Source organism: Choloepus didactylus, chromosome 4, assembly GCF_015220235.1.
Source record: "Choloepus didactylus isolate mChoDid1 chromosome 4, mChoDid1.pri, whole genome shotgun sequence".
Classification (NCBI taxonomy): domain Eukaryota; kingdom Metazoa; phylum Chordata; class Mammalia; order Pilosa; family Megalonychidae; genus Choloepus; species Choloepus didactylus.
In genome coordinates this window covers 132,465,518-132,493,375 of record NC_051310.1, presented here as the reverse complement: position 1 = coordinate 132,493,375, position 27,858 = coordinate 132,465,518, and the positions used below count along the sequence as shown (strand labels likewise).

At 37.9% G+C, this 27,858-nt stretch overlaps 1 protein-coding gene across 2 annotated transcripts in view; it reads right to left on the bottom strand.

The window, feature by feature from the left end:
- FBN1 (fibrillin 1) overlaps positions 1–27,858 on the bottom strand; it is a 250,836-nt gene that overhangs the window by 199,059 nt on the left and 23,919 nt on the right. For both annotated transcript variants that reach the window (XM_037834045.1, XM_037834046.1), the window contains 4 exons: positions 20,407–20,489; positions 18,256–18,354; positions 6,225–6,320; positions 2,922–3,017 (listed from right to left, as the gene is read on the bottom strand). In XM_037834045.1, the coding sequence (XP_037689973.1) occupies positions 2,922–3,017; positions 6,225–6,320; positions 18,256–18,354; positions 20,407–20,489 (374 nt within the window). The remainder of the gene's footprint in view (positions 1–2,921; positions 3,018–6,224; positions 6,321–18,255; positions 18,355–20,406; positions 20,490–27,858) is intronic.

The window sequence follows — 27,858 nt, the reverse complement described above, 5'->3', positions numbered from 1 at the left end:
AAAGTGCTCAGTGTTATGCTTAGTGCACAAGAAGTACTAGGTACATGTCAGCTATGGTTACGTCTCATGGCCTCTTCATGATTCTCACCCTCTCTTGACACTTTGATAAGCTATTTCCTGAATTCCTTCCATCTTTGTCTTCTTCACCTCAGCGTCCTTCTGGTTCTCTTACTTCTCTTCCCATTTTCTCAGTCTCCTTCCTTTGCTTATCTTCTTCCCCAAGCCTATGTGTTACCCACCTCCCCACCTCCAAGTTCAGAGTCTCCACCATTCACCTGTTTTTTTTCAGTACCTTGAGAAATCTCATTGACTCACATGATTCAGTATGTTTACTACAATGGTATTTAGCAAGATTTTCAATGATCTGCATTTTGAGGCAATATGGAAAGAGAAAGTATGATTCCACACAGCCTTTTGTTGGTAGTAACTATGGCAACACACAACTAGCTTGTGCTGTCATTGCCAAAACAGGCACTGACCTCATTTCAATTCTGATAACAAAAACTAACATACTGTACCACTAAGCTAAGGCAATGATAAGTTCTACTGGTTGCTCAACGCCCAAGGAGAAAGAAGGCAAAAACATAAACACAAGTTTACAGAAAGAAACAATGTAAGAGGAAGAATGAAAGAAATGAAAGAAAACTCAGAGTTTAAGAGAAAATACACAAAGAAAACACAAATAAATACAATTGTTGATAGAGAATGAAGCAGATGGTGGCACACTCAAGTGCCCACCTGGGCCAAGAAGCAAGCTAAATGAATGAACTGGGCAGAACGTATGACAATAGGGAGTGTGTGATCTCTGACAAGCTGGAGAAGATATCGAAAGTGAAGGTATTCACATTCAATTTTTAAAAAGTAAACACTCCACACCACAGGCCTCCACTTTACTTCCTGTGAGCTGAGAGAGGCAGGCAGTCATACTATATATCAATGCCATTACCATCTGCCAGTGAGGCTGACGAGCCAAGGAAATTTTTTTAAGAAATTACTTATTTTAATGGATAAAACCTGTAACTGAGACAAATTTGCTTCATAATCTGATTGCATTTCTTGAACGAATGTTAAATTCCATGGGACTAACATATCTACACCTTGCTGCAGATTTCAGAATAGCCTTATCATGGAGGGGAGCAGTTACAGATAGTCCAAAACATGGAGAAACCCCTGAATAATATGCCAATTTGGATTACTAGTTTAATAGCTTAATGCGTTTGTGCCACTCCTCAATTGTGGGTAAAGATTAAATGTTTGAAGAAATAATTGTGTCATGGTTCAATATCATACTCTTTATGTTAGACTGCTTTATCATCAATACCTGAACTATGGGCATCAGTTTTCTTTGGAGCAAATTATTAATCACTTTGTTAGAGGTAAAATGTCCAGTAACTTCATCTTATTAGTGATTTTCTGAAACAAGCTGAACAAATTTCTCATCTGAGAAATTATTTTCACACACCACTTTTCAAGTTGCATGTAACAGTCTTAATTTCCTACAACATCTTAATTGAGTAAATAACAAAGACCCCAGAATAGTGCTGCCTAATAAAAACAATTGTCGTCGTTACTCTGGATACCAGTATACACACACACACACACACACACACACACACATATAAACTCCAACTTAATAAAAATGCATTTGTGCAAGTTGTAAAGAGCAAATTTTAAGGAGGTACCCCAAAAAGATATCAAAATGCAATGTAAAGGCAAAGAGTCTATGATCCATCACACATCAATATCATGCAGTGGTCTTAGTAACAGAGATACAATAGAATTTATCTGGAAGTAACGGTAATTAATCTGCAGTTACTTACTAAATATGTATGTTGCTTTATCAGGAAATAACTGAATTTAGATAAAATTGTGAAAGTAGAAACAGAAAACAAATAAATTTCTCACATACTACACTCTGTTCTTTGTTTTTAAATTACCTATATTCAACATCTGTTACTGAATCTTTACTTTCCATCTTGGAATAAAAAGATCTCTACACAACTTTGGCTGAAAGTGATGATTGCAGTTAAAAGTTCATGAGTATTGTTCAACTGCATTTTTGTATGCTACAGTCAAATGAAATGAACCTTCCTTATAAATCTTCACTAGAAAACTAGAAACAGTAAGAAATTGGTTCAGAATGTAGAGACAAGATGATTAATAAAGTCAAAGCTCAGAGAAAAATTTAAGAATATTACACATTCATGTGTATCTCAATATCCTATTTGCATTTATAGATAGGCAAATTGAGTAGACCATTTATTTAGCAGCAGCAGTATTATTTAGACTTAGAATCAGAAAACCCACTTTCAAATTAAAGTTCATTTTTATTTGTGCAACTTGGGCAGATCCCTGGACCTCTCTGACCATGGTCTTCTCCTGTGCAAAAGCAAGGATGATTACTCCAGTGGACTTCAGAAGGTACTGAATAAATGATGGATGTGAAAGCACCGTTTCTAAGCAGACACTTGATAATTTCATGGTGAATTCTGACTGCTGAGCTTGTATGCCACTGAAGCCCCCCACAGGTCCTATTAGGTGCATTTTTCTTCATTCTAAACTATTCCTTTTCCATAAAGATGTTTTATTTGTTTGGGACCACTTCTCCAATTTAGTAGGATAGAAATGAGCTAAATCCTTACCCTTAAGGAAAATTCTCCTCTTTCTATCTTGGTGCCAACCAGTACTTATGCATATGCTCACTCTTCAGTTCTGCAGTCCACTCACAAGAGTTGCTAAATAACAAGCATGGATTCAGAGCCACTGTCTTGTCATCCTACAAAGTGGCTCAGTGAAGATTCAGAAAGCCCCCCAAAACTCAGTAAAATTTATGAAGCAGCAGTGCAAACCCAATCCCTGTTCAAATCAATACTAGCTTTAACCACCAGTACACATTTATGCAAATAAGAAGAAGCCAATACCTCTTTCGCACTGGGGTCCGGTAAAGCCATAAGTGCAAGCACATCGATTTGGGGCCACACATCTCCCTCCATTGAGACAACCACTTTCACAGACAGCTGTAAAATAAGCAGAGAGAGACTTTACCTGAGGGTAGGTAAATTAAGTAACCTATGAATTAATGTAATGAAGTAATACTTATTGTCCCCTGAAAAAACAGATAAAAGATCTAAATAATCACTCAGGCATTTGTTTTAAACAGTCACCCTACAATTCCAACCCCTTAAATGTTCCTCAGTGAACTTTTAGCTAAACCTGCCTAGTATAGAATCCATTCATACTTGTGTTAAGCCTTTATTCCCTGAAGCATCTGAGCAAGGCTTTCAGTTCTGCCTCTAAAATGATGGGTTACATGATACTGCACTGGATGAGAATTGCATTTTTGCAAGCTCTTTTGCTTTTGACTTGTTATAATTTTGAGAGGGTTCCCCATGAAAGAAAATGTTGGTCCCTCTGATGTCAGCCTTACAGAAATGCAGCATGTTAAATTACACAATCAACTGCAAACAACAAAATATTAACCCTGACAGTAATTTCAGCATTATAATTAAAACCCAATTGAGTTTCATAATAGGACCTACAGATACTAGTGGTGAGATTAAGTTGAGAGATGCTTAAGAGTGGTAAGAAAAAGGCTTAAAAAAGAGAATATAAAGCTCACGCTCTAAACAACTCTTCTCTGTACAATCTCCTGCAACCCTTTCAAGCACAGTGTCTTTCTAGGCCTCTTTGGATGGTAGGCGCTCTCCTGTCAAATCTGCCAGTCTTACCCACTCTTCAATGCTCGGCTCAAAACTTACTTCTCCATCAGGTTCCCCTAATACCTCCAACTAAAATTATTTTTACTCCATACGTTTCCAGTGCATTTCACTTTCACCCGTTTAGCAACCATAGAGGAGAGTCACTCAGATCTCCCTTCAAGAGAACCTTGAAGAGTTTAGTTGGCAGACGACCTCCAGCTGCCAGATCTTTGGATCTGCGCTGCAGGCTGTAACTCCTCCTACACAACTGTCCTCCCTTCCCTCTCTCCTTTCACCAATGTCAGCCCTGCATTGTCTGAAAGCATTTCCCGCCTATGTCTGCTTCCTCTCTCCATTATTCTTCACAGGCATTTCCCCCAATAAATCTCATGTACATCTAATTCTGTCTTGGCACTTGCTTCTCAGAGGAACTGAACTGACTCCCCAATAGCCAAAATTTATGGCAGTAATCTATGTCTCATGACAAAATCAGAGAGGTTTATATGTATTCATTGTTCTGATTTGCCTCTTAATTTATAGTTATACGAATGACAGGGGAGAAGAAAAGGATTTTTAGCAGGAAGGAAATTTTGAGATTGCCTAAGCCAACCCTCTCTCTTGCTTTACAGATGAAGAAACTGAGGTCTAGGACAGGTTTTCTAATTCAGCAAACATCAACTGAGCACCTGCTGTTTGCTGGGCGTGGGCTAAAATCCCTCATGGAGCACCAAAGGGAACGGGAAGACACACAGCATCCTCTCTTGATATTCCTTCCAAAAATACTTTTGACTCCATCCCCATCTCACCATCTCTGAAGCAACAGTCTTAGTTAGGACTGGTCTTTCTGTTCCTGTTTCTTCCCCTTGCAATTCATTCTCCACACTGTAGACACAGTGATCTTTCTCATTGTAATTCTTTGTAAATAGAGTGTATATGGCCAGTATTTCATAACGATTGACCATGTGGACTCTTAAGTCAGACTGCTTGTGTTCAAATCCCAGCTCTGCACTTACTACCTGTATAATCTTAGACAAGTTGCTTAAGGTCCCTGTGCCCCAGTTTCCTCTTCTTGTAGAAGGTAATAGTAATAGCCTCTAACTCAAAGTGCTGTTGTTATATTTAGATGAGTTAATATATATAAAAATGTGCCTATCACATAGTAAGCACAGAATAAGTTAACTCAATAGATGTAAGTTGTTGCTGTTATTTTTGGTATCTCACTCCCATTCACTGACTCTCCATTGGAATAAACCATAGAATGCATAAAAGCACTCAAAAACCTGGCCCCTGGCCTCCGACCTACCTCATTTCCCTTCCCTCTGCTTTTCCCAGCACTGAAGCTCTAGCAACACTAAAGCACCTGCTACGCCTGACATCCCATGCAATGTCATGTTCTAGGGCTCTGGCCTCTGTTGGGCTATCTTCCTCCTAGAAGGCCCATCCACCCCATCTGACAGGTGAACTCTTACCTGTCACTCAAGACTAAGCTCAAGAGTTTCCCACACTGGGAGGCTGCCCTGCTTTTCGTACCATGCTACCGCATGGGATGAACAGAACTCAGTCATTACTCTCATCACACTGCAGTGTTTGATATAAATTTTATTCATTTATAATAACATTATTCATGATAGGAAACAGATTCACAATAGCAAAAGTTGGAAACAACATAAATAAGTGCTCATCATTAAAGAACTCAGTGTCCATGAAACCATTAATGAAACCATTAAAATATATATGAAAATGCTTAACAACATGGAAAATACTTCTAATAAAATATTAAGTAAAAAGAAGTATTAAAATTATATACACAAAAACATCATATGTACCTAATAGGCATTAAAAGACTGAAAGGTAATAACTGGAATTACAGGATTATGGACAATTTTAATTTTATTTTTTTATGTTTCTGGACTTTTCCAAATTTTCTGCAGGGCGTATATAAGCATTTATAAAGGAATTTTCACCATCTGCATAGCACAAGGATTGACAGAGAGTAGACACACAGTACATGGTGCTCATGAATGAACCAAAAAACTGAATACCACTGCTAAATACTACATTAGCAGAATCTATATTAGACAACTTGAGAGATGCAGATATAACTAAGTAAGGGAAAACGCATGTTTGGGGAGAAAGATGAGGTCAAGTTCTGAAATACTTTATTGGAGAAGTTTCTTGAAAATCCAAGTGGAGATGTTTAGCAATCCATAGAAATTATATGCCCAGAATGAATGAGAATTCTCCACCTTGACTGGTGATTGTGAATCAAAGGGATGAGGCTAGCAGGGAGGTGAAGGGAAATGAGGAAAAATTAATCAAACAACCCATCTCCAAGGTATCATTTGAAAATTTGGAGCTAAATATGTTGGGTGAATGACCTGCTCATCTGTAAAGAGTCACTGAACATCTGTAAAAATGCCAAGTCTCAGGATTTCAAAGAAAATTATCATCACTTATTTGTTTATTCTTCTTGCCCAAGCATAGGTTAAAATTTACAATACTTATAACTACGGTTTATCTACTTACGTTGCCCACAGTGTGTCCCTGTGTATCCTTTCTGGCACAGACAGTGATCATCACTGCAGCTCCCTCCATTCATACAGCGAATATTACAGTGTTGTACTTGAAAAAAAAAAAATCATTTTTTTTTTTACAATTTAAGTACATAGATTTAAACAGTTCACTAGGGTTGGTTTGTAGTTTTTTGAAGAGAAGATCAAAATGGTTTCTCAGGATTCACATTTACGTAAAATAACTTACTCAACAATGCTAAAATGTTATAATTTGTGTGTATAAAATAATTTACAATACAATGTCATTGTTTCTTTGACTCTTATTTAACAGTGCTAAGCGACTTCCCTAATTTAGCAGAGAGTATCACAGTCAAACTCATTTCTATAATTTATACTAACAACAGCAATCATAAGAGACAAGAGTATGTTGGCAATAATTTTCCTGTTAAGATATTTCAAAAGCAAGGAAAACAGTCATAGTGACAAATTCCATGGAAGTCTCTTAAATTTTGGAGGAAGCAGAAAGAAAAAAAGAAAATACCTGGAAAGGCATTTAATGGGAAGACCACTTGATAATGGGGTCAGCTGGGCTTGGCACTGAAAGAGCTGCTTGTTTCGAGTGTAACCCCAAACCCATAAGCCCTTCAATGTCTGAAATCCACTCATTTTCACACTGTCACCTCAGAAGTGTGAGCTGCAGGGCCCAGGGTAGAAAGACCCAGGCCGACAGACTCAGCTGAGATAAGGAGGCACTAAAAGAAGCTGGAGTAAGCTGCTGGGTTCCGTGGTGAGCAACAGTGACAGCAAAGTCTGGGGCCTCATTTCTATAGTGCTCAGACTTGTCTCAAATTCAGTCATCTCAGCATGCTAACAATGTTTGAAAATCCTGGGCCATTCCTTAGCCCTTCAGAAGTAATAACTATCCTTGGGGAAGACTAAAGACTTGGCTGAGTTAACCACAAATCCTTGTGGATGGATCCTCTATGCAAGGAGGGCAAGGCTGGGCACTGGAAGTTTGGCTAATTCTGTCCTGTCCTCCACACTGTGGGAATGAATTTTCAGGGGAAAAAAAAAAGCCTCAAAAATTATACATAAGGAGAAGAGGATCCCTCCTTTCCAGACAAGAGCAGAAGCCAGCTGTTTATGTTCATTTTTATACTCAGTGTGTCTGGAGCACAGGGGCCAAATCTCCCTGAAGTGGAGAGAAGACGTCTCCCTCTTCAGGATCACGTGTTAGGGATTCTCAGCACAGTATCACAGCATCCCAGAGTTCATGAGAGAAGCAGCTACCCAGACCTTAGCATAGCAGCAGGGAAAGGAAGGTGCCAGAACGTGATACTTACTGTGCCCTCTTACAGTTCCAAAGAGTTAAATCAAGTAGAGAGAGATACGCCTCTTCAAGAACATGGAACACCATCAAAGGCTCCCAGACTCTACTGAATTAGGCATCCCTCCCTCTCCCAGCTCTCAGGACCTTCCTCTGAATGGCCTCACAGGCCTTTCCAGGCCCCTTTGCACATTCCTAATGCATCGATGACTCTGTCTCCGATCTACTTACCAGTCTTTCATTCACTCAACAAATATTTCTAAGTGCCTACTACATGCCATGCAAAATGCCAGGCACTCTGCTTACCAAGTCTTTCCCTCAGTTTGCACAAGTCTTTCTTCATGGAATCTCCTGTTTAACTGCATCAATGTCTGTTTGCCCCTAACTCCTAACCCCCAAAACATAACACACACAGTTCTCCCCAAATACTGAAATCCTTCCTATCTCCAACATCCATTTCAAATATCTCTTTTTTCTTTCAATTATTTCTTATTTCTATCCTCCCCTCCCACCCCAACCTGATATGAACCCTCTTTCTTCTGACTCCAGAGTACTTTATACTTCTCCTTTGAAGCATATATTACATGATCTAATCTATTTTTTGGTAATTTATCCTACCTCTAATCCATTTGTCTAACAGCTTCTTGAGAGTATGGAATGTCATGGCCATTGTTTATATCCCATAAGTGCCTAGAGGAACCCCTTGCCTATATGTAAGTTTTGTACAAAACTTTACTGAATTAATTTCTATTTATTTAACTCATGCTTATTTAACTCATTATCAGTATGTGATAATGATACCAAAAGTTATGCTCAAAGACCAAACTGAGACCAAGAAGTTCCCATGTGTCTTAAGCACTTACTTAGCCCTAAGTAGGTTGCTATTAAAAATATTTAATCTTTGTTTCCCCATGTATAAAAACAGAAATAACTCCTTTGCTGCAGCATTGTTACAGATATCAAGCAACCCAGGAAACTGATTAAAACAGACTGTTATTTCAGGCTTCTGTGATTTTATTAAAGCATCTCAATCAAAATGCTTTTTACCTAAAAAGTTATCTACAAGTACACAAAATAAATGATTTGGTGAAAACTTTGGATAATATTCTAAGTTGGCCAGGAAAAGGTGTACAGCTGCTTTAAAACTCGGAGTTAAACTTAGCTTCATACTATCTTAGAAAAACAGCAAGGATTAGGAAAAGCACAGGAAATGATGTCATCTGTCAAGCAGCATAGGAACTCAACCCACAAACTGATTTCAATTAAAGTGGTTCATGCCAAGAGCTAATTTCCATTCCCACATAAGCAAAAAAGCCATTTAGCTAGTCTGAGATTAAAACAAGCTAATAGTAGTTCTAATGGTGATTTGACATTATTTGTTCAAATTGAAAAACAGAATGCATTCTCTTTTCAGGGAAAATGATAGGTTTATATTTAAAAGCCGTATGTTGAAAACCTCTGTGAACTGCTTTCAAATTTTTTCTACCCTGTCTTTCAGGTGAAACTTTTCCAGCATAAACTATTCCTTCTCCTTTCAAAAATAAAACCACTGGATCAAACTTGTGAAAAATGAAGTCACAGTTATTCCAGGGGTCCCCTCAAATCAATGAACCATGGCAAGCAGCAACCTCATCAACAGATAATAGGATCTTAATCACCCACTTTGCCACAAACATGTTTACCATGAAAAACTGTGCATTTTTTTGAGAGTCTTAGATCTTTGCTAGGAGGCTGGCAAACCACTCAGGATTTGTGTGGAAATAAAGGAACTAGATATGTAACCCCATTACATGAGTAGGAAACAGTTGAAAGAGCATCTATACACAAATTGTTTTTACTTTAGATTGAATCCTGCCTTTAATGCTTGTTCTACACTCACTGTGATCTGAACAAGAATTCCAGAGGCCAAGCAATTAGGAGATCAGGTCCTATGTCTCCAGAAAAAGCCAACTGAAAAAGAGGGGCTCCACTTAAACCCATAAGGATGATACATCCTTTATTGGATGCTCCAATATACCGGGTCAGAATATATTCCTCAACTCAATCTGCGTTAAGATTTTACCAGAAACTGAGAATACTTGGGATGTTAGAGGGTCACTGTGCTGCCCGTGCTGCCATGCCAATTTACCCCTGGGGCTCTGAGGTCCTCAGGAAGTCTTCACCTAGAGGATGTACAGACAGGCTCAAAGGATTCAAGTAAGGCTCAGCATCCTGAAGTCAACACAAAATGTCGCCATTTAATTGTATCCATATAGAATCCTAAACTGAATTTTATGTTCATTCCAGGAGACGTCAGCTGTTCAGTCATTCGACAAATACTCAACAAACATCTTCCATTTGCCAGGCATCAGGAAGAGTAGAAGAAACTTCAGGAAGAGTAGAAGAAACTTTCTTTGTATTATTGCCTAGTATAAATTAATTCTTTTTTTTTAAGTTAGAGAAATTGTAGGTTTACAGTAAAATCAAGCAGAAAACACAGCACACCCATACAGTTTTCTCTACTATTAATACTTTCCATTAGCATGGTATGTTTGTTACAATTGAAGAAACAAGACTATTATAATTAAACTATTAACTATAGTCCATAGTTTACATTAGGGTTCACTATATTGTAGAGTCATATAGGTTTTTTTTTAATTTTATTCTAGTAACATATATACAACCTAAAATTTCTCCTTTTAGCCATATTCGAATGTATAATTCAGTGGTGTCAATTATATTCCAAATTAATCCTTAAAATGACCAACCAGAGGAGAACAATGTGCGCATGCTACAAGAATGAGAGAGATGCAGGGCTGGCACATGGGTTTAAATACCTCAGGTAATGGTTTGTGTTGGGGTGTATTTTGTCTAGAATGATTCTAAAGACCTGCCATCATCCTGGCACAAACAGCAAAAAGAACAATGGGAGCAATTTGTAAATAAGCATCTGTATAGTAAACGTGATTTTAATTGAGACTCTAGGAAAAGCACAGACAGACAAACAGCTAGGCTAACTCCAGGACTCTACACCTGAGACAACAGATCCACAGGGGCAGCCAGAGTCACATCAGGAAAAAAGCAATTTTCGTTCAGAGAGGTAACAGCACTGACTTTTCCTCTAAGTGCTTAAATGTCCTGTGGTGCCTGAAGACACAAAGCTCAGAAGAGCAAAATAGCTCCAGAATAAAAACAGCAGAGCTGGAGGGGATCTAGGGAAGGTCAAGTTAAATGATAGCAGTGATGAAGGTGTGTCCATTTAAGGGCAGACTGAAAACAAAGAACTTAACTGTCTCTAAGGACAAGCATGAGCAGATACCATTCACCTATCTCCTCTCTGTCCATATAAACCCCATAACTTCCTCAAAATCCTTTTCAAAAATCACTTCTTCCACACTAGCTATACAGCACCACCTTCCCACCCTTTGCGTGTCTTCGCACTTTTGGCATGTGGTTGCACCTTAAACTTGCTAACACACTGCTCTAGAATTGTTCTCCTGGCCTCTTTACACAGAGCTTGGACTAGTGTTGGGAGTGATTGTACTCCCAAATTTTCACTGATTTAAGTAAATAAAAAATGAGAAAATTTTATAAAAGTATAAGGGTTCCACATAATAAAATGTCAATTCTCCCCAAATTGAAAAACATTTCAATGGTCAATTATATGGATAAAACAAGTAAGGCAATTCCTATCAAATTCCCTTTTGTACATCTGGACAAGATTAATCAAAAATTTATATGGGAAGACAAAGAAACCAGAATAACTAAAACTATTGTGAAAATTAATAAAGTGGGAGGAATTAGTCTACCTGATTTCAAAACTTATCATATAGCTGCAGTAATCGAAATTGTATGATACTGGTGGAGGGACAGACACATGGAAATAGAGATGCACAAAGATGCCCAACTGATTTTTTTTTTTTCCTTATATACATCTATTTCTGTTGGTTTCTGACTATTAACTTTTTGAGTACAGGAATCACAACACCTTATTCTGCTTAATTCCTTGTACAAGTACCACTAATTTTTCTGGCCAGAATAAACACTCATGGAAAAAAAGAAAGAGCAATGTCATCCAGAGATGTGTTACAAAGTCTTTCCCAACCTTCCAACAAAGTAGAGTTAATTAGATCTTTTCTGGCTCTGCCTCTAATCGTTGCACTCTTTTTTTTCTTTTCTTTTCTTTGTTTTTCTGGAATAATCCTATTATATACAATCAAAATTTCTCATTCTAACCATTTTTAAATGTACAATTGAGTGGTATGAATTACATTCACAAGGTTGTGTTACCATCACCACTATTCATTACCAAAACTTTTTCATTATCCCAACCAATATCTCTGCCCCTTGCCCCATGACCCCTGCAACCTCTAACCTACTTTCTATGAATGTACTTATTCTACATATTTTATATAAGTGGAATCATACAATATTTGTCCCTTAAGTGTCTGACTTTTTTCACTCAGCATAGTATCTTCAAGATTAATCTGCACTATAGCATGTATCAGAACTTCATTCCTTTTTATGGATGAATAATTTTCCATTGTATGTATCACATTTTGTTTAGCCACTCATCTGTTGAGGGACACTTGGGATGTTTCTGCCTTTTGGCTACCGTGAATAATGCAGCTATGAATATGAATAATACAGTAGTGTACTGATTTTGACAAAGTGCAAAACAATTGATGGAAATAGGACAGCCTTTTCAACAAATGGTGCTGGAGTAACTGGACATCTGTGGGCCAAAAAAAAAAAAAAAAAACCAGAAAATGAACCTTGACCTAAACCTCACACTTTATACAAAAATTAACTCAACATGGATCAAAAACTTAAATGTAAAATACAAAACCATAAAACTTTTAGGAAAAAAAAAATAGAAGAAAATCTTCAGGATCTAGGATGAGGCAAAAAGTTCTTAGACTTGACTCTGAAAACATGATCCATAAAAGGAAAAATTAATAAACTGGACTTGATCAAAATTAAAAACTTTTCCTCTGTGAAAGTCTGTTAGGATGATGAAAATACAATCTACAGCATGGGAGAAATTATTTGCAAACCACATAAATGACAAAGGACTGGGATCTAGAATATATAAAGAACTCTCAAAACTTGATAGTAAAAAGCAAATAATACAATTAAAACCTGGGCAAAAGACATGAAGAGAAATTTCACCACGGAAGATATGCAGATGGCAAATAAACACATTAAAATGACACTCAACATCATTAGCCATTAGTAAAATGCAAATTAAAACCACAATGAGATAGCACTACAAATCTATTAGAACAGCTAAAAAGAAAAATAATATCAGCACCAAATGCTGGTGAGGATGCAGAGAAACTGGACCACTCATTTGCTGCCATGGGAATATAAAACGGTACAGCCCATCTGGAAAGCAGTTGGGCATTTCTTTAAAAAGCTAAATATGTAACTATCATACAATCCAGCAATTGCCTTCCTGGGTTTTTTAAACCAAAGAAATGGAGAGTTTTGTTCACACAAAAACCTGTACACTAATGTTTATAACAGCTTTATTCACAATAGCCAAAAACTGGAAACATTCAGATGTCCTTCAACAGGTGAGTGGTTAAACAAACTGTGGTACCTTCACATCATGGAATACTACTAGGCAATAAAAAGGAACAAACTGTTGACACACACAATAACCTCCAGAGAGTTATGATGAGAGAAATAAAGCAATTCCAAAGGGTTACATACTTGGCCTGTATCTCTAAACCAATTCTGCAAATTAACTCACTACCCCTATGTGGGACCTGACTCCCAGGGGTGTAAATCTCCTTGGCAACACAGGATATGACTCCCAGGGATGAACCTAGCCCTGGCATCATGGGATTGAGAATGCCTTCTTGACCAAAAAGGGGAAAAGAAATGTAACAAAATAAAGTTTCAGTGGCTGAGAGATTTCAAATAGAGTTGAGAGATCATACCAGAGATTATTTTTATGCATTATATAGATATTCCTTTTTAGTTTTTAGTGTATTAGAATAGCTATAAGGAAATACCTGAAACTGTTGAACTGTAGTGCAGTAGCCTTGATTCTTGATGATGATTTTATAACTATTTCTCTTTTATCATGTGACTGTGTGATTGTGAAAACCCTGTGACGGACACTCCCTGGATCCAGTGTATGGGCAGATGAGTAATAAAATAAAGACAAAAATATATATATAAATAATAGGGGATGGGATAAGGGGTATGGGATGTTTTGGATGTTCTTTTATATTTTTAAACTTTTATTTATTTTTATTATTTTTGGGGGGGAGTAATGAAAATGTTCTAAAATTGATTATTATGATGAATATACAACTATATGAGGATACCGTGAGCCACTGATTGTATACTTTGGATGGATTATACAGTTTGTGAACATATCTCAATAAAATTGCATTTCAAAAAAAAGTTACATACTGTATATAGAATCATAATTTAAAATGACAAATTACAAGAAATGCAACACAGATTAATAGTCACCAGAAGTTATTGAAGTGTCCTCCCCACTACTGGGGACATGACTCCCAGGGATGAGCCTGGACACAGCAACGTGGGATGGAGAAAGCCTTCTTGACCAAAAGGGGGAAGAGAAATGAAATAAAACAAAGCTTCAAGGGCTGAGAGATTTCAAATGGAGTCAAGAGGTCATTCTGGAGGTTATTCTTATGCGTTACATACATATCCCTTTATACTTTTTAGTGTACTAGAATAGCTAGAAGGAAATACCTGAAACTTTTGAACTACAATCCGGTATCCTTGATTCTTGAAGACGATCATATGATTATATAGCTTATACGGTGTGATGTGTGATTGTGAAAACCTTGTGGTTCAGACTCCCTTTATCTAGTATATGGAGAGATGAGTAGAAAATGGGGACAAAAAAGTAAATGAATAAAAGGAGGATACGGGGGGTATGAGATGTTGGTGTTCTTTTTTACTTTTAATTTTATTTCCATTTTCTTTTGGAGTAATGAAAATGTTCAAAAATTGTGTTGATTACACAACTATATGATGATACTTTGAACAACTGTACAGTTTGGAAGATCATATGGTATGCAAATATATCTCAATAAAATTGCATTGAAATTTTTAAAAAGTAAAAAAAAATGCTAAGGGGTAGAGGTGGTAGGAAAATGGGTGTGGCTATAAAAAGGCAACATGAAGGATCCTTGAGGTGGTGGAAATGTTCTTTATCTTGACTGTATCAGTGCAAACATCTTTCTTGTGCTATTGCACTGTAGTTCTTCAAGACGTTACCAGAGGGAAAACTGAGTAAATGGTACATAGGATCTCTGCATTATTTCTTCCATCTGCATGTGAATTTACAACTAACTCAACATAAAATGTTTAATTATTAAAAATTCTTTAAAAACATTGGAAAGGATAAAGCAGGATGAACATGGAATTGATCTCCAACGTCTATAATCCAAAAAATAGGTGGCAATTTTTACAATAAAAATATACATACTGTTACTTTTGAAATATCAGAAATACATTTCTTCCCCTGAAGATGTGTTGATGTTTTAAAAAGGCAGTTTCAGGCATGACAAAAAAATTAATAAACCTTTATATAAGGGACAGTAAAGTTGTAGAGCTTGTAAATCCCAGTATTAGAAGCTAGTGTGTGCATGTGTTTAAAAAGAGTTTGAATAAATTCACATATCAATACACCATGATAGGTTCTTAGGAGAATAAAGGCTGCTCAGGGTCCATCTCTAATCTCAGAGCCTGACAGAGTAGAAAACAATCCTTGTGCCCCACTAGGGCTGGAAGTAAAATCTAGAAAAACCACCGTTGTCACCCAGACAAGCCAATTTTCTCCTTTTGCCCCAGTGCCTCACTGGCCAGTGTCAAGAGCTCTGACCAATCTCACCAAGTCTATGGGAAGCCATGTCTTCCCTGCATCCAAGAGAATTGCTGGCCAACAATTTAGGCCTTATGGAAGTGCTGTCTCTCATTCACACAATAAGAAATCATTTCTTTTCCTAAGTCACATGACATTCAATCTGAAAGCAACCTGAAAGAACACTCCTCTTTCCATTCCTTTCCTTTTCTGATGAGAAAACTAAGGCCATCAGAGTTCCCACAAAATGCCCTGACCCCTAGTATATGCCAATGGATGGTGGTGATATAGTACATCATGTGTGAATGTAGTTTACACCACTAGATTACATATTTGAATGTGGTTAAAAGGAAAAATATTAGGTTGTATATGTTACTAGAATAAAAGTTAAAAAAAAAAAAAAACAGGACTGTAGAATACAAACAAAAATACAATTATAACCACTTCTTAAAAATTGAGTAAATGATTCATATTGACTCCCTATTACTAGAACCACAGGTAGTAAATACAAACATTTCACTGAGTTCGGGTTATCCTCTATTAGCAAATGAGTTAGCTAACTTAATTGTCTACCACACCATGGCCAGGGAAGTTCTACAGAGTAGCATAGTTGTCTCATAGAACATCACTTCTAAAGATCGGAATTGAATTCTTATCCTCCCCAGTTACCCTTAATTAAAACACATTCTGCCATTTTTAATTTTGCAAGTTGTTTAGACATTATCAGTTCAGCTGAAGTCCAAACCAATGATTTTAAAGGTTACAACGAATTCAAAGATTGTTGACAAAACTAGACCCTCCTTATGCCACTCATCCACTTACCTACTTGGGATCTTGTTGAATGTCCAGGTACCATAACTGGACCCAAACCTCCTCAGAGAGCACCACCCACAAGTCTTGTTCTTCTCTCTAGCTGAGGAACTTAAATCTGGCCTGCAGGACCTCACCACTACCTCCTCCCATCTCACTGCTACCCTCAAGTAAACTAGGACAATGGCCTTCCCTCCATTCTTGTTAACATCTTGTCTCCACATCTCATGAGCTCTGCTGTCTTTTTATTTGACAGATAAATCATTAGTGCATGTTATCATGAGAGACTTTCCAGGTAGATACCCAGTTTTTCCATCTGGCTATATTTTCTTCCCCAGATAAGTGCAGCGCTCTTAGTTGGATCAAAGACAAATCTGAAAGACGGGGTCTATTCCCAACTCCCCCACCCCTGAAGCTCTCGATCCTCAGCAGCACACTGGAAGTCATCCTCATAGAGACAGAGCTGTCTGACAATGTTTCTGGAAGTAACTCCAGTAGACCTCTCTGCCTCTTTCTATTCCTCTAGCTCAGGTGTCCTTACTATGTAGAATGAATCTGCTGCTGCTTGGAGGACACACATTCAGAATTCAGCACACAGTAAGATAAGCTAAAGAGTCCCATCCCATCAGAGAGTTTCAATCCCCATCTATGATTGGCTGTGTTTGGTAGTAGGCTGTCTTTGTGTGGGTTCCTCCAGAAGCAGATTCTGAGACAAGAATCTGAGTGCAAGTAGTTTGTTTTGGAAGTACTCCCAGGAAACACTGGTAGGAGAGCCGGGAAGTGAAAAAGAAGAGAAGGAAGACAATAAAGGTATATTATCAAGCCTATGGCCATCTGTGGGGAACTGGGGCTCAGTCCCACTAAGAAACTTGAGGAGACATGCAAAACATACCTCACTGTTACCCAAACTGAGAAGCAAGGAAACTGGGGCATGTATCTAACAACTTCCCATCTGTCATTGGTTAAGAGTTGCCTCTAGGGCCATTAACCCTCCAGACTTCCAGCTTACCCTGTATGCAAACTGGCATGCTCCCCGGTCAGAAAAATTTTACAAAGCTCTCAGGCAGAGAGCGAGACACGTGTGTTCACGATTGCCAAGGGATGTGAGTAGGCACCAAAAGTGCCTGCTACACAGGACTACTAGCCTTATTCTGGTAACTGGATTATCAGTGCCATGTTTAAATGTTAGGACCCTAACAGGCAATGAGCCTTGGTTACACTGATGGCTCTACTGGCAACAGACAAAAAAAGAGTGCACTTATTACCACACACTTTATCTTAAAAACCTAGTCAAAAACAGAACACCTTGTAAGGGGTTTGCATTTTCTCACTGGAAATGGGAAATGGGTTAAGGAACCTCAGTTTTTCTCCTTGAGACATTAAGCGGCTATTGATATAGAAGTGAACCTCATCTTTTTAAACAACTGATAATGACCCCCCTTCCCAACCTCCACATTTCCCCTAATTCACTGCTGACTGCACATTAAAAAAAATAGAGAACATGCAAGCAAAGACTCTGAAGAATGAATTGTGGATCTTTCTTTGGCATCACAGAATGAACCAAGTGGCAAAATTATGAAAAGAAAAATATGTTTTTTACTTTTTGATAAGTCACCCCCAGAAAATGCCTAAACAACTTCTTACAGGGGTATTGAATTTTAAATAAGAGTTTAATCAGATTCATACTTCAATACCTCAAGGAAAATTGCCTAGTTTCTTGAGCCAAAAACATTCACTAAGCAATCATTTCATTGAGCATCTTTTATGATGTTCACATTGGAGACACAAAGATGAATAAGGTGATACCTGCTTTCAGACTATAATCTTTACATTATTCATAGTAACTATGCCTCATAGGTAAGTTTCCAATAAAGAGTGAAGAAGGGAAATGAGTGGCAAGATTGAGGAAAGCTATTCCAAGTATTTTGGGTAACACAGAGAAGACAGATGTTCTAGTGCAAAAAAAAAAAAAAAAAAGTATTGCAGGCAAGAGAAAAGCCAAAAACAAATTTAGGAGAAAATAGGGTGTAACCACATAAAATAATGTTATATATAATGACATGTTATACTCACTGGATCTGGAGCCACAGGAAGGAGCTATCTGACCAGATGGGCAAGTGCACATATTTGGCCTCGAACAAAACCCATCCCCACAGGAATGCCGGCAAATGGCTGTGAATAAAACCAGAGGTCTGTTAACACACAGATTCAGAGCATGGTGAATTCTGAGGGCACCAGCCTCGAATTTGGGGTCCTGAGGTCTCAGGACCCTCATTAACTTTGCCAACAGGACTCGTAAGACTGCAGGCTTCAGATTTATTCATCTACAAAACACGTCCTCTGGACTAAATGAACTCTCACTTTAAAATGCTGTAGCTTCCTCATGCTTATCAGTAGTTCTCAACCTCTCCGCTCTTATTTCTCAGCACTCAATCTGTGAAAAAGTCCAGGACATCTAACAAAGGGAAAACAAACAAACAAAAAACCTGCATCTAAACCTATTTATATCTTTACCAACATACTGTTTTTATATTAACCTTAAGATTTAATGACATAAAAATTGTAGCAGTGTTTATGACAGCCAATTTCATTGTAAATGTTTAATAATTTTTATATGAACACTGTGCCCTACTAAGACTATTTCTCTAGCTTTTACCAATTGAGAACATAAACTCTACAGAACAGTTTTTACCCTATATTTTTGTACTGTTCTGAATGACACTGAGAGTCTGAGAGGAGGTTGGAATCCCCTGCATTGGTACAGAATCTACAGTCGGGAAGCCATTCATCTTTCAGCGAAATATTAGCAGTGCTGTGCCACCCACAGAGTAGTGTCACATCAGTACCAAACGCTCTCCTAGTGGCCAACAGAGTACGTTTAAATGGCATATGATTTCTATTTATCAGCAGACTACTGATAGTCACTACTTTTCATATTCATAGGCATGAGCCTTTCCTCAAACTTCTGCACAAACTTGCAAGAGAAAAATGAAATGAACAGTGTAAGGAAAATGTTCAAAAACAGACTGGGGTGATAAATGCACAACTATATAATGGTACTGTGAACAGTTGATTGTATACCATGGATGACTGTACAGTATGTGAATATATCTCAGTAAAACTGAATTTTAAAAAAATGAAATGAGCAAGGCTAAGATAATACACTTGATAGAAAATGCATTAAAACATCAAGAGCTTGGGATAGAGAATGCAAACTATGATGAAAAAATTTAAATATCTGAAGATATTTAACCCAGGAAAAGGGTTCTGTTCTCAAGTTCATTTAGAAAACCCCAAATACCATTATGTCCCTGTCTTAGTGATTCAATTTTGGATCTTGAAATAAGATACAATGTACCAAATGAACAAGTTATTTCCTGATCAATCAAGAATTGTGAAAGAGATTTAACTTTTTCACATCCCCAAGTGAATATCGGCCATACGTTTCTATTCTTCTCCATAGACCATTCTTGGCCAAGTATGAGCATATAGTCAGTGATTCCCTAATGTCTTTTCAGCTCTAAGTTTTAACTGTTATACTAATGGAGTTTTCTGAAAACTGAAATTTATTTTGTAGGTATGATGATTGCAAAAGTTCATGGAGGGCAGATGCCCTGAAAATTTGACTTGATATCTCCATTAATTAGCACCCTGTCTGCCACATGGTTTGGCACTCAACATTTGTGGGATATTATAAGAATCTGGAGGTTTGCCATGGTAGCCAAATCAAAAGAGGAGTCTTTAGTAACATTTGAGTTCATCTGATGATCTGTCCCTTTCCTTTCCCCTTTGTCTAGGAGCTAGTCTGCCTTTGGCCTTAACTACCCAAATTCAGTGTATGAGATTTGAGTAGGCTTGTAGGTGGCCCACAAAGTCAGAAAGCATCAAAGTTATAAATTTTTTCAAAATCTCACCAAAATGATGACAGGTACAACATATTTAAATGACATGCCACATTTATAAAAGTATTCCTGTGGCTCAGTACCCTATATCTTAAAAATATTCTAAAGGAAGTCACTGAATTAAGGCATGACAGTGGTTTCACCAAGTTAATGTACCCCCCAACCTGGATTCAGAGAATGTAGGAAATCTTAGAGCTGGAAGGCTCTGCTATGAACATATTAACAGTACGCAGTTACAGAGGACCCAAATATTAAGAATCAACATGCAACCAAAAACAACAAAAGCCAAGCACGCAGAATGACGGGTTGTCTATTTACTTACGGACAATACACTGATTTCCACCAGGTAAAGTTTTCCATCCGGGGCAACAGTAAGCATTATAGCGGGATCCACAGACATTAGGTCTGAAACAAAAACACAAGAGTTAAATTTTTTTTTCTAAAGAAGATATGTCCAAATAAAAGGAAACAATTCCAAAATAGAAGAGCAGGCAAAATCTTGGCAGACAGGGAAAAGCAAACTTATGGGTCTTAATGATGGCTTAGTAGTGTGGGGCACTTAACTGGAAAGATACCAGTAAGGATATCCCTTAGTATCACCTATGCATTCAGCCCATCAGGAAAATAAATACCAGAGATGCAAAATGCAGGGCACTTGATCCCAATGCACAGATGTAAAAATTTCTGGAGACTTATGAGTCTAACTTAGTCCATAAATTTCCTACCAACCTGGTTAAGAAGGAGCACAATAAAATCTACTGCACATAAGGTTAAATTTCTAGTCTTTGAAGCTGTGTATATTTTTTTCTATGGCCCACCTCACGTCTAACACATTACCACTTTCCTCCTTTCTCCAGAATTACTGGAATTCAAACTCTGACATTAGTCAGAAAAAATAAAAGCCAAAACATGTAAATATTTCTTCAGCAAAAGTTTGGATACACAGTTGGTACAGGCAGTTACAAAAAAATAGTGTCACTCTGGATTACATGTTTACAGACAGTTATTTCATGTCTCAGAGCAAAGCTTTCATTCAGAAACCAGATAATCCATATTTAACAATTAAAGGGCGCATGTGGGTAAGGATCTAGCTATGTCTACACTGGTAAACTGAGACAGAAGATGGAACACAGAGAGACCCAAAAGAAATAGTTCATTTTATCTGGCCCCAAACTGAGGGCCTAAACACTGATGCCAGTTGCTGGAATTCAGGGGTTCATGAGCGAGGATAAACATTCTACAATTGATTGCACAAACTAGGAGCTATTCCAAGGCTTGCTGGTATAAATACTGTAGTACCATAAACACAAGCCTCTGGAAACAACTGCATAGTTGACATATATTTTCAACTGGGTGCACTCTTCTCCCTGTATATGTAGACCACATGTAAAACACAGAGCCCTCCTGCATTTCCTCTGAACTTAGTACTTCAGTTACATGCAGTACCTCAGTCATATGCAAGGTAAGGTCTTTACACTGCCTTTCACCCCATTCAAAAAAAAAAAGTAAGAAGAAAAATGAAGGCTCCAGGGAAAGGGCCCTAAATCAATATCCAGCAGCCCTGGCTTCTCCAAGGCCAGAAAGAAAGTGTCTGGATAGAGGCTTAAGGTGCACAGAACTTGGGGCCTCTCTGAGCCTTTGCTTATTTCCCCATAAATCGAGATTATGAAATGACTGCCATGTCTACATCGTGCATATGTGTGTATATATATAAAAAGGACAATGAAAAGGCAATGCAGAATTATCATCATGATGGAATCATCTTCAGACCTAGATTAGCTACTCAGCTAAAGGAACCACAGGGGTTAAGGAAGAGAGAAAGACTTTATTAAAAATTCTAAGCAATGGCTCTCAAGACTTTGTCCCTCCTGTGATAAAGCAGCATCCCCAACTTCCGTTCAGAGTGCCCAGAACTTCCTATAGAAACACAGAACCAAGAAATGGGAGTGAGAGAAGATTGGGTAGGGGGTTGGGGTGAGGGTGGGAAGACACTCAATCTTTGCAAAATTTATAGTTCTCCCAATCTAAAATGACAGTCCAGGCCAAAGTCAACCTCCTCAAACCTCCCCCACCAAGAGCCCATTACAGCAACTCCACTGGCTCCAGTCCAATCACAAACCAAACCCTGGAATAGCTACAGAGGACCCCTGAGCCTTTGGAGGATGCCCTGTGGTTGGAGTAACTATGTTTTTCAAACAAAAACCAGGACATATTGTCTGACAAGAATGAGCATATTTATGGAGTAATAACACATAGTAACAGAGTGAAAAAAGCTAAGAAAAAAGGGCCAGGATCAGTAATTTCAGGCCTACTAAGCAAGATATTTGAAAGATTTTCCAAGATATTTTAAAAATCACAGTAATATAAACTTCCTTTCCTGTTTTCTCAGTGTGTAGAATCAACCTACAGCCAAAAGATGGAAGGTTTTACTATGGTTACAAAACAAAATGTAAATGTTTTAATCCTCCAGTGTGTAAAATAATGGCATAAATGACATAAATTGGGAAGCAGATGTTGGGAGAAAAGGGAGAAGGAATTGCTAGAGAGCTTACTTCTTCCTCTTACATTGTGGAGGTCAATAAAGCAGTTGATCCCAGAAATAGAGTGTTAAGTATATCATAGTATGCATTAAAATAACCTGTAGAAAAATTTAAGTAATACTAAAACTATAAAACGGAGAAGAGGGAGAAAAGGGGCAGATGATCTAAGTGAGCTAAGTCCCCTTCTTTTGTAACAAGGAGCCAATGGATCCTGTTAAATCTAGATATGGGAGTATAACCATAATAGACGATGTTATGGAGACAGACATGGGAATAACTAAAAACGGAAATGTTTAAAAGAGGTGGTCTCAAGAGATCAGGACCTGGGGATGTAAAAAGAAAGTTCTTTTGCTTTCTCACTTAATGCCCATCCCTATTGTCCATTTAATATATGTGTTGTTATACTTTGATCATCTCTTTATTTAAAGCAACAACTTTACTTTAAATGTATGAACATCTTATCTTATAAATAATGTCTAGGCCCCACAGTTTCCTTTTATTATTGCATCACATTTCACTTCGTTGAATTTCTTAAAATTCTATGTAATCTTAGATTGTGATTTTTTTGTTTACATCTTCTGAATACTTTGAGTTTTATACTTTTTCCTGCCATGGTATAGTATTTAATATCAATTTGCTTCTTCCAACAACCTCAAGTGACAATGATTGTTTTTAATCTCCTTGCCATTTTGTTCTTTAACGACACTAAATACTACTATGTTGTGTGGCTCAATGCAAAATATTAGAAAATGTATGATTTCCTCTCTGCTGATTTTGGTCTTGAGAACTGCAAATTAACGGAACTTGTTCAGACAAGTTGGGTGGCAGAAAACACAGAAAACACAGCTCTAATTATAGAAATAAATGAATAGCTTATTTGAGTCGGAAAGTACTAAAACATGTAAAATCTAAAGGAGATATGTTGGATTATTTCCATTATAAAAGATTTTATTCTAAGGTTTCAGCACAAAAAGCATTTGCAAAGAAGATAAATCTTTAATGAGGTTACTTTTTTGTGAAAATGCAGGTGTAGCTTCATAGTTCTTTCTCTTCCTTTTCCCTTCATCAACCATACTTACTTCCCCTTCCCACCCCCACCCCCACACACCATCAAAACAAAGCCAGAGTTAAAGCTCAGTGCAAGTGGCAATAGCATTCAACAAATTATAGGTAAAATTCAAAGGGAAAAGAACTTTATGCTAAGTGCAAAAGCTACACTACTTTATTTCTTCCTTATAAAAACACTTTCAGGCAAGCTCTATTATTATTATCTTTACCAATAAGGAAACTATGGCTTAGGAAGGTTAAATACATTAACCTTGGAAGTACAGAAAGGGGAGCTGAACTCAGGAAGCCTAACTCCAAAGGATACACTCTTAACCCCTATGCTAAGGCAAATATGTGTTTAGGGGACAAGATGACACTTCACTCAAGAGCATTAGTGGTGACATGAATAATAAAAATCACAAAAGGTTCAATAGACCAAAAACAAAGCATAAATCATTTAACCTGTATTATATTCTTCAACTCTGTATATCATAGTCTTCTAAATAGCCAAGTCTTCATTTGTAACTTCTCTTACCAGCTACTTTTAATATCGTACTTTGTAACAATCCAGCTGTGATCATCCTGGGGGATGGATGAGCCTCGGAAGGCTTGATATTTGGATCCAGTTCAGACACACAGCGCTAGAAGACCGGGTGGGTCAGCTAAAACCTCTCTCAGTGGAGTAAACAGCTGGGCCCTACCACATCTTACCACATCATTGCAAGAACTGGCTTATTTGCAAGATGTCTGCAGTGTGTCCATATCCCTTGGCCAGGACCCTCTCATAACAGGATAGCCTCTCTGCTTCCTATCTCAAGCACAAAACTCCTTTTCAGACAAGACTGCAGAAATAAAAACAAGTTCAGGGGACTCTTGTTTCTATGAGTGAGTTTCTCAGCCTACGAAGTGGTTAAATCCGTGGGCAAGGAGCATTGGGTTAATGAGGTTGAACCCTGCTCCAGAGTTGCCTGCTTTTTCTTGACCTTTGGGAGGAAAAACATGATTTAGCCCCTTGAGCAAAAGAGTGGAAGGGCATATAAAGGCACATGCCTCCACATAACAAAGTGCCCATGTAACATGCCCCCGGGGTATCCTAATATCTCAGTGTACCAGAAAAGAATTTTAACTGTCAAAAATATGAGAGATCATAAAAAAATTATAATGCACAAAATGGGTTACATAGATTATGAAGCACACATCATGATTTTATTTATCCTTTGACAAATATTTTATTAAAAAAAAAAAACACAAAGAGAAACCGTGAACACTATCTGATGACAGTATTACTCCAACAAACAAACTTTGAACTTCCCACACCACCCCTTATTTGAGTGTCCTTTATTCTGGCCCTCTTTTCTGAAAGCAGAGGTCAAGTCTCTTCACAGTGATTTGAATACCACATGTGACTGTTCCAGCCCATCTGCCAGTCACAACAACTCGGGTAATGAAACTTCAAACCCCGGTAATGAAAACAGCTTCCATGGCCTCCTCAAGCCTCTGCTGAGCTCTCCAGACCCAGAGATTCTGTATTGTCTGGATCAACACTGGCTGGGACACAGACAATCCTGGTTTCCTCCTTTGAAGATGCAAGACTGCCAACCTTTCTAACCTACTTCATGCAGTTTTTCTTAATAAAAATAATCTCTAAAAAGAGCAGAAAGAACAGTTTGTATTCTGTTTTGCAAAGACCTTATCCCCTTCATGCTTTTTCCCAAAACCAGTAAATTAGTGACTCCATTATCTCTTTCTCCAAAAGCTAATGTCTTTTTCTCTCTCCCTCCCTCCCTCCTTCCTCTCCTTTCCTTCTTCCTTCTTTCTCTTCCTCACTCCCTCCCTTTCTCCACCCCTCTCTTTCCCTCTTCATTCCCTTTTTTCAGGGCTTTTAGAATGGAATGTTGTGCTCCTACCTCAAACTCAGTGTATCCAAGATCATATGGTTCATCTTCCTGTACAGCCAGTAAGTTCATTGCCAGGCCCACAACGAGAATTATACAACTAGTTACCTTGTCCTCAAGCACAAAACAGTGCAACAATATGACATTCCAGGCACTGTGTTAGAAAAATGGGGAAATAAAAGTGACTAAGACAAGCCCACCCATCATTTACCATTCTCCAGTAAAAGGAATTAGGGATCCTTGGAGAAATGGCTGATTCTAGGACTGGGGCAGGAAATAAACAAGATGAACCTGGAGCTTGTAGCGCCAGAAAGTAATGAAGTGCTAAAAAAAAAGGAAAGAAGGAAATCCGCAATGATGAGAGCATGTTTTAAAGAGCTCCCAATAGCCAAAGCTCAAACAATTTGAGCAACAAAATAAAGAAATAACGCAGGATAGGATTATAACCCAAAGTATACAATAAATATCCATGACCCCATTCTGATATAAATAAATGATGAAATGTTTAAATAAATAAGTGGAACATAACTCTCTACTTCTTACATGCAGGCTGTACATAGTGACTTCATTCCTTCCCAGGAGTACAGTATTGAAGGGGGGCAGGGGGAAGAGTCACTTCACACTGGAGAAACCTCACAAACCCCACCTCAGCCAGGTGACCAAGGTTATTAGCAACTGTGAAAAGTCATGTTGATGGCATGACCCTTGGCACGATGTGATGAGAATGGAAACTTACCTCTCTGATCTTCCTCCCCCAAGCCCATAACCCCAGTCTAATCATGGGGAAAACACCAGAGAAATTCCAATTGAGGGACATATTCCGTAAAACATCTGACCAGAACTCCTCAAAACTATCAAAGTCATCAAAAACAAGGAAAGTGAGAAATTGTCACAACTAAGAGGTGCCTGAGAAGATATGATGACTAAGTATTCTGCTGGGATTCTGGCATTGAAAAAAAGACAGCAGGTAAAAACTGAGGAAATCTGAATAAAGTATGGATTTTAGTTAATAACAGTGTATCAAAATTGGTTCATTAATTGTAACAGATATACCATGATAATACACGATGTCAACAGGAGGGAAACCTGGATTCAAGAACTATGGGAACTCTCTGTAGAGTCTTTGGAATTTTTCTATAAATCTAAAGCTGTTCTTAATTAAAAAGTTTATTAAAAAGCAAAATAATACTGTAACCATGCAACTATAAATATACTGTAATTTAAAAAAAAAAAATACTAAGACAGACTGCTCTTGAGGACTTTACCATCTAAGGAAGAGACATAACAAAGAGCGTCAACACAGCAGATAAAATGCTAATATCGAGGTATGTCCCAGCATAGCTAATGGAGTCCAGAATAGGGGCCTCAAGCCTCAGAGCCCAGGATAAGGACCATCTGAGCTATGCCTTGATGTTTTCTGGTTGCTAAGGGTAGTAACTAGTCTTATTTCATCCCTCTGCTGAAATTGCTCTTAAATTCTCTTAACTCCATTAGCAAATTCCTTGTCCAAACCCTGGTGATTTCATTGTTGGACTAGTATCACATTCTTTTTTCTTGGCTTCCCAGTTCCTCTCTACTCCATTAGGACAACATAGTTAAGCATATTTTCATGTTCACTATGCTTAATTCTGTTCCCCTACAGATGGACCTTCACCCTTATGATGGTGTTAAACATCTCACTCTTAACTTCAGATCTCTACCAGGTAAGCCTAGCTACCTGCCCACTCTCACCTATACCTGCATCTTCTTCTACCCTCCTGCTCAGCTCCTCCTCTTCATCAACTCAGCCCTCACACACACACACACACACACACACCTTTACAGAGGCTTGTCCATCTTTCCCTTTCAATGTATAATTCCATCTTCTCCCACAGTGTTCCCTGATTAATCCCATCCATTTCTGAGCTATCAATGCAATTCCAGACACACCTTTCAAAAACCTATGCTGCCATACTGTAATTAGATATTTTCAATAATTATATATCTAGACTCTCATTCCTGCAAACCCCCCACGCCCCTTATTCCAAGTCCCAGACCTATAGTTCTTCAAACACAGAAACAATGCCTGTGATGCGTAGAATATCCTGGAATCTGTTTAGAAGCACACAAGACAATTGACTAAATGCCTTAGTAACTAAAAAGTACAATTAACAAAGATAAAACTACATCTTTAGTATCAAAAATAGGCCAGCTGAAATCTGAGGTATAATACCAAATGCCACCAACATGGAGTACTTCTAACTGTGAGAAGTATTCCTAATAAATTAATCTATTAAAAAGAATATTTTACTC